Raw genomic sequence first — 12,161 nt, 5'->3', positions numbered from 1 at the left:
TCTTTGAGGCTGCCCCTGCCAACATAGGCCCAGAGCTCTGGGAGGGCCCAGGTTGCTCTCCATGGGCCCATATCCAAGGCCACCTCAGGACTCTGCTCTTAGCATTCCCGTGTGGCATTCCTCAGCTGTCCAGCATGCATGCTCATGTGGGCCCAGGTGTGGCTTGGGATATTGCTTCAGAGAGTTCGGGTAGTGAGCATCCATGTGGTGCTAATTCTGCAGTGCACAGAATGAAAAACTATGGGGGGTATGGCTTCCTTCATGTAGATTTCAAAGGATGTCCTGATAAGCCTGGGGAACCAGGAAGGGACTTGTGTTCAGGATAAAGCCACTACAGAGAGCCTCGAGTAGGTCAATCCTGGAAGGAAATGTGGGATCAGAGCTTCCACAAAGAGTTTCCACTAGGGCAATATCTATTGGAGCCATGGAGGTAAGGCCACCCCCACAAACACAGAACTGTAGGGCCACCAGTGTATCACTCCAGCCTGAGAAAGCTGCATAGGCTAAGCACAGCAGAACCATGGACGAGGAGCTGCTGGAGGCATTAGGGACCTAACCCCTGCTCCAGTGTACCCAGAAACGAATCAAAGGATATTATTCTTTAACTTTAAGATTTAATGATATTTTTGCCTGTTGGGTTTTGATCTTGCTTCAGACCAGTTACCCCTCTATTCTTCCCTATCTTTCTGTTTTAGAATAGGAATGCCTATCCCATTCCTGTCCTACCATTGTATTTTGGAAGTAGATAGTCCTGTTTTGATTTCACAAGCTCACAGCTAGGAGAAATTTGCATCGTGATAAACTGTGCATTGAGTTTCCACTCAAGTCTGACTTAGATGAGATCCTAGAATTTGGATTTTTATATAGATGTTGAAGCAAGTTCAAACTTTTTGGACTACCTTGAAGAAACGAATGGATTTTATATGAGAGAAGAACATGAGTTTGGGGGGCTAGGGGTTGAATGGTATAATTTTGATGACCTTTCCAAAATTCATGTTGAAATTGAATTGCCTTTGTAAGGGTGTAAAGAGATGGGACTTTTAAGACATGATTAGGTCATGGGGGCTCCACCCATATGAATGGATTAATGCCCTTATGGCAGTGGACTAGTTATCAAGGAATTTCGGCCCCCTTTTCTCCCATGGCCTTCTCACAGTGTGATACCCTTCTGCCCTTGGATGACCCTTGCCAGGTGCTGGTACCCTGGTCTTAAACTTGCCAGCCCCCAGAAACTTGAGCCAAAACACTTGTGCTTTTTATAAATTTCCCAGTCTGTAGTATTCTATGAGAGCATCAGAAAAGGAACCAAGAGAAAGTTCCAAGCTATTCTCCATTTGAAATATGTATTTCCAGAACTATTTGTTTTCTTAAATATCTAGTTCACTTCTAATATTAACTTTTTAGGTTTTTCTCTGACTTTTCTAAATGCATTCATATTTCATTTGATTAGCTATTTTTCTTTGTCTTTCAGGAGTAAAAGGCAAATATAAGAAGAGAGAAAAAGGATGGCTAAAATAAAAAATATTAACTTCCAAATGCCTGACTTCTTCATGTAAAGGGTACAGGAGTATTTGTTTATTTTATTAGTCATTTCATTTCAAACCCAAGAAGCTGTGCAAGAAAAATGAAAAATGTCACCCAGGATGACAAGACAAAGACCCTAATAAACTGCAGAATCCTCGTGCCACTGAGAGGAACTCAACAGCGCAAACTGCCCTCTGGGAATGGAACAGGTAGTTAAGTCAAAAAGATCATTGCCAAGCTAAGCAAGGCATTGACAGTGAAGGAGAAGAATGCAATCACGTCTCCAAATCACTGAGAATGCTGGAACATCTCCGCCACTGGTCGGAGATTAACCACAGGTCATCACATCCGATGCTGACTTGTGTATCATCTAAATGAAAAAATGCTAAGTTTACTGTTAGTTTTTCCAGTGATGGGTTTGTTTAGGAAAAATATTTTTTTATATTTTGTGACAGAAAGGAAAACAATTTGAGTATCTCTAATGCTAATGACAGCCTCAAAACAATTTAAAATATCTCATCCACCAATTTTTTATTTGCATGTAATTCCCTTATAATTAACATCCCCCTTTTTTATGTTTGTGACCCTCTGACATTTTTCTTTTTTAATTTATATTTCTCGATTGTACTGTTTGGTCCTTTGAATTAGCAGCAATATTAGTAAAGAAAAAGTTCTTCTAAAAGTATCTCATCAAACAATGATTTATCGTATCCTTTTGTACATGATAATTAAGAAGAGTCAAATGGTCATGGGAGGGTACCTTCTTGATGGTCTCCAACATGGAACGCCCTCCCTGCCAGGGCTTCGAGCTCTTCCTTATACACGACAGGCTTGCCATGCTGTGCCACTTTCGGTCCTCTAGCTTCTTATGAAAAGCATTAGCAAGCAGGAGCACCGTGTCATATATGTAAAGGTTTGAAATCTGAAAAGACATTAGACAGTGATCATTAAAATCATTGATGCCGGCCGTCAAGAATACAGAAAATTGTGCTCAACTACTTCCATTCGTGCCACAGATGACTGGTTTACTGGGTTATTTATTAAGCGGTAGGTTTCTTTTTCATTGCCTGGGCAATTTTGCCATTGAGCATGAAGTCTAGTCTGATTGTATGTCTCAACTGATTTTCAGCTTATTTAGGTATAAAAGAAGATTTTTAAAAAGGGAGTCTCGGCAGAGATAAGGCTGTTAGTGTCAAACCTTTGAATATCATTGGCCCCTATTTCTTTCTGAGGAGGTAAGGATCTAAGAATCTCAGACTGGAAGCACAAACTGAATAATGTCTTTTCTGAATATGCCAAGATTTTGCATTCTAGTTATTCAGATGGAGACATACCAACTTGATGTCATAGATGAGTGTCTTGGGTGCATAAAAAGGGAGCAGCCATGTGTGTACGTTTGTGTCTATGGGATTTTATAAGAAAAAAAATGAAAAAAGAGGCCCATTCATAAATAGTACAATGATCGAGGATCTATACAAAATTATATAGGTATACATCCCACACTGCAATTCATTGATGTGGCAAGTACTATAAATTATTAACTCTGTGAAAATTTGTTTACATTAACACTTTCTTGTTCTAAAGTAACCATGTTATTATCTTCTTTCTACTTAGATTGAAAAATGAATTACAGCCTTTTTTTTGCTCAGGTCTATTGCACTCCTACATTTACATCTTGCTGTAGCTGCTATCTATAGTGTCGATTAAGTACCAGAGGTGCTTCTTTTGCAAAGAAATTAAAACTGTTCAGAAAACAACACTGAAAAGGATCTTAGGGCAATAAACACTGTTACATGTTACATCATTACTTCTCTGAAAACAAACCCCAATACAAAATGAAACCATTAGAAATCAGTATAACAATGTAAATTAATTCCATCCTAAAGCATTTAGATTTTCTCAGGTTTTTAGGAAAGCATTATCACAGTTTCATTTTTCTGATAAACAAAGGGAGGAGTACGTGGATTGTCCTCTGGTTATAATTAATCACGTAGGACATTTTTTAAATAGTCTGCCCACATCACAGAATGGCACTAAGCCATGACTACTGGGATAATCAGAGCTCGATGCTAGGCACAGCTGTTACTAAGAGATACCTAACAGTGCCTCCTGAGTTTTCTTTCACATACTCTATACAATCCTTTGGGTTTGTTAAGCATAATTTTATATGTATAATACTTATGAAAGTTTGATCTTTTTGTTGAAGAAACTTTGCATATTCATGCATTATAGGAAATACAATTTTGTTCTTTATAAGGAATTATTAGAGCTGGCTTTTCTCAGCCCTCCCCTCATTCATCCTGCCAAATAATTACTAGACAGACCAGAAAATGATGGGAACAGTCTTCTAGGAATAAAGTGTGAGACTTGAAGTTAAAAGTAGCCCAATAACCAAGCTTCGAGTTGGGATTAGACTGGGAAGACCCAGTAGGAGAATGTAGAAGAAACATGATGATGGAAGGGCAGTTCGTTTGAAGCTCTTTGGAGTTTGATAGCTCTTTACCTTTCTCCAATTAGGTAACATTTTTCAGTATTTAGTTCAAAGCTGGTTCCCTGCTGGGGGAATTATACCCTAACTACTTCTCATCTTCTCTTCCCATCCTGGGCAATGCTGAACAGTCCCCCTTCCACCTCTCAGAACATCAAACGCTTGTCTTTGTTGAAACATTATAATTAGTGTTTTTTTTTTAAATATGCCTTTCACCCTGTAATATGTGTTCCTTCTGACAGCGACTCATATTATACATCTTTTTTTTCCCTTTTGTCCTTTATTTCCTTTTGACTTAGCCTAAGGCCTAGCACATATTTATTGTTTGACAAACTGGCATCAAGAAGACAAATAATGGGAAGAAAGGGCAAGAGAAAGTCAAGTTTGGACAGAAGTCAAGACACGAGGAATCTGGTCAACTGGGTTCTATCCAAACCTGACATTTCTGTGACACACTCTCTTTTGCATACATTGAGCAAATCCTTCAAGCATCTATGCCCGTCTTAAAAGTAAATTCTTTGTACCCAGTGGTTGACAGGTGTTTTCAACAAATGACGGTCTCCTCTCATGGTTTTGCATTTCCAACCACAAGATCAGGAAGTGGTGACATTTTCTGAGCTCTGCCTTCCCCTTCTAATCTGTTACTTCTTTGTCAGGCAATTGTTCTCTTTTGCAGTTCACGCTCTGTTCTGAGCTCCACTTTATTGCTCCTTTCAGCCATCAGTGGCTGACCTGTTGGTCATTCTCTATTACTGAGGTCTTGGACTCTTCCCTCTCAGGGACTGGAAACTATCTCTCATCATTTGAGAAGGTCACTTCAATTTCTATACGGATGGTCTTCACTTCTACTTTAGCCTCAACCATCAGAATTGATAATATACTGGAAATAAACCTCCCACATCTCTAAAATCTTAAACTGCAGCGTCCCATATCTGGCCAACTATTTCTCTCTACCTATAGTCACTACACCTGTTCTCTGACATCACTGAACCTCCAGCACCTGCCTGCTCTAAGCAACAGCCTTCCCATGTTCAATACTTTCCCTTGAACATTCACCTTCTTTCAGTTGCTCACCATCTGGTGCAGACTGCAGTCTGCTTAGCATCTTAGCTGTCTTCCTCTGTCTTTCTCATGTTTTTCAGTGTTTCTGTTAAAAATGTTAATAGCCAGAATTTACAAATTACTGCAAATGTGATATGACTAGAAGAGAGTAGTGTGAGACATCTCTCTTGATCTTAGCAAAATTCTTCTGTCATAGAGAAAAAAATGTTATTTAAATGGTTTAGAACAAATATGACCTGAGCTATGCTCATACTGAATTTGCCTTCAACTTAACAGCTTTGAAAAGCTGGGACTACAGGTGCCCACTGCAACACCTGGCTATTTTTCGAGATGGGGTCTCATTCGTGCTCAGGCTGGTCTTGAACTCCTCAGCTGAAGCAATCTCCCTGCCTCAGCCTCCCCGAGGGCTAGGATAACAGGTGTGAGCCACCACACCAGCCTCTTAAGCCAAAAACCTTCTATCTGGACTTCATCTAATTGATTATAAATGTATACTTTATCTCTGTAAAATTTCAACTTTCAGGCTTATTATTCAGCCATTACACAGATACATATTAACAACTTGTATCTTGATTATGTAACACAACACGAGCTTTCTCTACTAGCTCTCCATCATTTACAAATTTGGTAGGCACATTTGGTGCATTTTCATTCATGTATTGATAAACATTTTGAAAATGACAGGTGCAAGGACAGAATTTGGTGGATGACCAAGAGTACTAGGATTTCAAGAGTGGAATATTTATTAGTGCAGTTTGAATATTCTTCTGATTCTACACTCCTCAAATTGAAGATAAAATAACTCTTAGTACTGGGTTGTAACATTAGGAAGTACTCAACGCAACCAAATATTAAGACATATTCTAGGAATATCGATGTCACTTGAAGATTTGATTGTTACATTTAAGTACCAATTTTTTTGAAGATGTGGAGAAAAATAGCTTAAAACACCACTTTTAATGTTATGATAACACACATTATAGTTTTTAAAGGTAATAACGAGACAAAATATTTTGAATTTTTCTTCCCTGTCTGAAAACAGAGTGTTCACTATCTTTTGCTCTGAGGAATACTTTAGTGAAAATGTTCAAGTGGCATCATTCTGTCTTGATTTTTCAATACATTTGCCAAGGATTTCATCAGAAAATTTGTCAAACACCATATAAAAATTGATATAAAATATATGGCTTTATGACATTCTTCTAATGTAAAGAAGCTATTGATAAAATTCTAGTTTGTCAGTCAACATTTGTTCTTAAGCATGTTCTATTGTATTATTTGAAGTACCTCAAACCATTTATTTAATACTATAGTCTATAGCTTATCTAAACATTAACATTTAATATACTAAGTCGGACTGTCACAGTCTTGTCTTCTTCATTTTGAAAACTGGTGCAGTATGCCAATCTCTTGTACTTCGGTTCTCTCCCTACATATTTCTCTAGTATTTCTATACTATTAACTTGGTAATCACATCTGCTGGTCCTTTGACTATTCTGAGCAATTATTTGTCTGGCCTAATCGAAATTGCACAGGCGTGATCTTACTATCTCCAAACCCCTGTTCCTTTCAACCAGTAGTTTACTTTCTTCTAATGACTTTTACTCTAACCCTTCCAATTAAAGACTATTACCCTTAGATGGTGAAAATAGAACCAAAAGGACTTGAATGCTTCCATTTTCTATCTCTTACCAGCCAAGCTAACATTTGTATTATCGAGCAATAAATGGGTCATTTCCTTCTTGTTTCAGATGTTGCTAAAAACTCTATTTTCTAATGAAAAGGTGTCCTTTAATATGTATTTTACAACTTCAGATAATTCTGAGTTTTTAATCTTCCTAGCACGAAATGAAAGATGTGTGAGACATTTTTTCTACATTTTCTGAATTTTCTTTTCCTTTCTATGAACATTAAACTAGGTGACAGCCTAGATTTCTAGACAGGCTCATTGTACCCTCTTTTTTACCTTTACCTATTTTGATTTATAAGTAGGTTTCTATTTTGAAAGTCGACTTGAGTCATATTTGTACACTTGTTTGTTTGTAAAACCATTTTAATTTCACCCTTCTGAATTCTACAAGTGTTGCATTGTTTAACAGACTTTATGTTGAGAAAATTACTTCTCTTAGGCACCTCCTTCCTAAATTATCAGTCAGTGTATCCTGTTGACCAAAATTTAATCTAATTAGTTTTTCTCTAATTTTGGTGAAAAAAACATTTCACCAAGATGAGGCTATACATCAATTGTTCCATTTTTGGTGGAACATTTTCAATTCGAGAACCCTGTATTCAGAGTCTTAATTATATAAATCATCACACAAAGAAGTTTTTGTCAATTTTCCTTTTGTTTATTAAATAGTCAAATTCCATCACATATTAGAAGGAAGTAAACAAATCCTTAAAGAAAAAGTGGTTGTTCTGTTTTCTTTCATTTGTGGGTTTGGAGAGAATAAAAAGGAAAGCATTTAAGGAGAAGGCACAGCCTTAATCCTTCAGATAAACTTGGAAATACAGAGATAAATATTTGTTTCCTGATATCAAGGGCCTCATCACGTGAAATAGAAAGACTATGTTGTTTGATGCATGTGCTACACTACTTTCTACTTTCCATCAAGGACACAGTCAATAATTTTTCCTAAGTTTGCACTTCTTATCCTGCTACTTCTTTTGACAGAAACTGCCCTTAATATTTCATTATTTTTTCAATCAAAATTACTTCATGCTTTACTCCACTTAGAATTCTATCATTTTTACATCAACTATACTCATGACCAGTTAATTTGTAAAGAGGAGCCCTTATAAGGTGTTACTAAAGTTTCAAAAGGCCTTGCCAAAGCATCAGAGTGGCTTACTTTAACTGTGGCCTTCTCTTTAACTATGCTCAAATCTACCAATATTCAAAAAGGTTCAGAGCACAGTGGTGGATATGATGGAGAAAATGATAGATGAGTACATTCTTATGATGTCAGATCCTGGAAGGGGCCTATTTGTAAAGGAGCTCACAGTCCAGCAGAGAACAGAAAGTTCCAGGGCAAGGATGCTGGAGCCAGGCTGTTCATTACAATGATTGAAACGATCGTATAACTTCCACTTAATTGTACTACAACAGAGTATGTAAACAAAGCATGAAACTTGGGTACCCTCAACATTCTGAAACAAAAAAAAAATTAATAAAAGATTGGATGAATGATAATTCATCTAAAAATATTCAAAGGTGACTAAAGATAGAGAGAATGTGAGCTATTTTTCAAAAAGGTAGTTTTGTAGAATCGTCTTATTTATCTCGTATTAGTGGAGATGAACTGTTAAAACTAAACATCTCTTAGTACTAAAATGTTTTCCGTAGTGAACACTTTAAAGATAGGTTTCTAAAATATATCAGTTTTCCTGACTTCTAAAACTGGCCATGACTTTAGCTTTACTTGCATCTCAGAGTTATTGTTGAAATATTAAATAATATGTGCAAGATATGTTTAGAAACTGTTTTATAACAGATTTGTTTTTACAGGAAAAGTCCTACAAGGATAGGATATCTGTGTTGAGTTGCTGTATCTGATTCTTTCTTTGTCTCTTGCCTGGCGAGTGAGCGTAGCTACGGCTCCTTGCTGCTGTCAGTGTGCCTGCCTTTCTTAACACCCCCTTCAGATTGACTTAGAGATCTCCAGTGCAAAGAAAAAAACATCTGATAGGATTTTCCTCAGAAAAAAAGACATTGGCTTCGAGTGAGTATTTAAAGGGTATCCTTACGAGTAAGCTGTGGGATTCGGTGTTCTCTGTTTTGCTGATTTGATTTAATTCATTTACTTCCAAATTCTTTGTTGTATTATGGATGGAGAAGTTTCCAGCTACATCCCATCAGCGTTGGATATGACTATGTAACACTTTTGCATTTCTAAGTAGTTTTTGTTGTTGTTGTTGAAGTTATTCAAACTGGAGACTAATTTAAAAAAAATAAACATCTTTTGTGCTAGAAAAGTCAAATAAATTCATTAGCTTTGGAGTTTGGAATTAGGAGTATCAATTACCAATTCTCCTATGGAAAATGCAATGGATCTACTTGTTTAGAAGACAATACTCCTTACTTACTAAACAAGTAGATATGGTTTATAATGAAATAAAAAGGGATAAAGACAGAAATTCTTAGCACTTTCTTCCCATCAGAATACATTGTTCAGAAATGACAGTACACATAATTCTGAAGCCAAGGCAGTTCAAAAAGCTCTCTTTGCAATCGTCCAACAAACCACCTGGGGGAAATACACCAGCATTTAGATTCTACCTCCATATTCTGAGCAAACGGATCCTTTGGATCGCACAGTGTTGAAGAGATTCGATGGTTGCCACGGAAACATCGCTGACTTATATTCTGGGGGACTGGAAATGTCTGCCGAATAATCGTTAACCTTCCAATTGACCTTCTTACAAGTTCCTGTACATCCACATCATTTATTTCCTATAAGATAAGATAAGAATCGGAAGAATTAGAAATACTTTAATACAGTAAGAGAAACACAAAACCATTTATGAGCTGTGATCTGGAAATGTTAGGGATTCTGTTACTGTAATATGTTGGCTTAACGCTTAGCTCATTTCTGAATAAAAGAAGTACACTTTCTTTAAAATGCTCAACTCATTGGTAGTTCCAGCCTGTGCTTTAAGTGATATGTGTTAGTGCCAAAACAATTTTAAACAGAGCAATTGACTTAAGTATGGTTTATTAATAAGTTTATAGGGTATTATGTTGAACACTTTAGAAAAAAGGTGTGATCAAAACATTTAAAAAGTCACAAAATAAGTTGCTGTGCCATTTTATTATTCATGAATGGATTTCAAGTATCTTTGAACATCTACAAGACAGATGCAATTTGAGAGTAATATATATTTTTCTTAGCACTGAAAAATTAGGCTTTTAAATGATGAAAATAAATAGAGCAACAAGAGATACTGCTTTTAAGACTTTTATAATTATTTCTTACAACTATTAGAGTTAAGTTATATGTTTCTCTTGGTAAAAACCAGATTAAATAAAGCACTCACTAAATTTTAGATAAAGAAGTTAGTACATAATTGTGTACATCTTGGCAACTGTGGTCTACATAAAAATGAAAAATTAGTTTAATACAGTCAGAATCAGGAAGAGTGAAGGAGGAAACCCAGAGTTCTTTATCTAAATGAATTTAGTTTTGCCTATTACAGTATTTGCGAAACTCACAGAAGTATAATTGCGACTTACTTCTCTCCCCAACTCCAGATGTATATTTAATCATGGATGTAGAAATAAGAATAAAATAATATTTTAATAACATGCATCTGTTCTGAATGGAATGAAAGTAAAAACAATCAAAATAATTTCAGTTTTATGATAATCTTTAGTAAAGCAGTTGTGCTTCAGAATATCCATTTGTGACCTTTCAATGAGGGCTGTGTTATTAACATAGTACGGGTTTGAATATAGTCTTAAAACAACAGAAACAAAAGATTTGACACAAGATACACTGTGGGCTGCAATAAGCATTTCTTACTTTGGATCAGAGGAATTCTAGAAAAGTGAAAGAACAAAAGTAATTCACAAGGTGTAAATTTTCTTTTTTGTCTTACTGAACTGAGTATTCTTGTAGCATGTATTAGATTAAAATATTATCTTTCATTTTTGATCTTCATAAAATAGTTTCTGAAAATAAAATAACATCTGCTATCCGTTGGATCCAGGGTAATATCCTGGATTCCTAGGTGATTAATCACTTCTTAATGTACCATAAAAAATGATTTTTCTCCATTTAAAATGCAGTCTTTTTCCTTTAGTCTGTGTCATTTCACTGGTCACCAGAAATTCTGCCTGGCAAAGAAAGGTTGCTTTTTAATTCTCTGTCATCCACTCACAAAGAAGAATTAAACAGTATCCTGTCAACTCCATTTTAAGCTCTAACTTTAATCAGATACCTTTTAAAGTGAATTAATATTAAAATTGCTAATCAATGTCTTTCCATTAAAAAAAAATTCTGTACTGTGCAGACAGGAACTTTCATTTAAAAGGCAATGGAGAAATTATATTACTTTTCTCATAATATTAAGTAAATCTTATTATATATGTGGTCACTTTTTCTTCAGTGATACTAAAATTTATTAACCTCACCATCTCTACAAATCAGCATAGTAGTATACAAATTTGCAGGTAATAAGTGCCTGCTATATGTTAAGCAAAATACTAACTACTATAGCTATTACCTCACTTTCCACTAAAAGACATTTTGGATCAGTCACAGTCTATTTTCATTATATAAAGAACCAGGGAGATTCCAAGATCTTTATTCAAAATATTCTAGTCATAGGATGAATGTATGAATGTTATCAAAAATATGCTCTCTGAAGAATTGTGTAAGATATCCATATTTCCTTATAGGAATTAGAGTAATATTTATGAATGACAGAAATTAAAACTATAAGGATATATTACATCAGCATATAATTTCCTGAAGATTCTACAAGGAATAATAAAGTCATCTTTCATGAGACAGGCCTGTGAGAGGATAATAGAAACCCATAGAAAGTATGGGTATCTATCAGAGGTTCCAAGGTTAATGTTCTCAGGCATCTCAGCAGCTTAAAGTATACCTGAAGAATTACCAATGTGAATTGAGTATAATTTGCCCAATATATCATTATATTGGGTAGGGGAAAAAAGTCATTTTGTGGGAGAAACGAATCTTCCATTCTGAATGAAATTGTCGGTCTCAAAATTCACTTATAATTTTAGTTTTGACACTTGATCTCAGGAAGTTTGATGGCGATATGAAAACTTCAATGTGCAGATACTTGATATTGCAGAACTATAATGCTCACATTGCAAAAGGTATTATTTCAAGGGTGGCAGATGCAGTGTTATATAAACACCAAGGTGATCACCTAATCTATAAAGACATTCTTTTAACTGAAACAAATTAATAAGTAACTTCTGTATTAAAATGTGAAACTATTAGGCGATCTATTAGGATCTATATTTTCTAATGATCTGAATTTTTAAAATAATGTCTAGACTGTCAGATTTTTTAAATTAATCACATGAAGAACTAGTTTACCAAACAAGTGC

General features: G+C 35.6%; 1 protein-coding gene across 1 annotated transcript in view; it reads right to left on the bottom strand.

The window, feature by feature from the left end:
• Positions 1-12,161, bottom strand: part of GRID2 (glutamate ionotropic receptor delta type subunit 2) — a 1,435,943-nt gene that overhangs the window by 584,260 nt on the left and 839,522 nt on the right. Inside the window, exons 6-7 of the mRNA XM_053608318.1 lie at positions 9,354-9,527; positions 2,285-2,446 (exon numbers count right to left, since the gene is read on the bottom strand). Of these exons, the coding sequence (XP_053464293.1) occupies positions 2,285-2,446; positions 9,354-9,527 (336 nt within the window). The remainder of the gene's footprint in view (positions 1-2,284; positions 2,447-9,353; positions 9,528-12,161) is intronic.

The sequence above is a fragment of the Nycticebus coucang genome, chromosome 1 (assembly GCF_027406575.1).
Source record: "Nycticebus coucang isolate mNycCou1 chromosome 1, mNycCou1.pri, whole genome shotgun sequence".
Taxonomy (NCBI): Eukaryota; Metazoa; Chordata; class Mammalia; order Primates; family Lorisidae; genus Nycticebus; species Nycticebus coucang.
The sequence above is the reverse complement of the archived record's forward strand: the minus strand, read 5'-3'. Positions and strand labels throughout refer to the sequence as shown.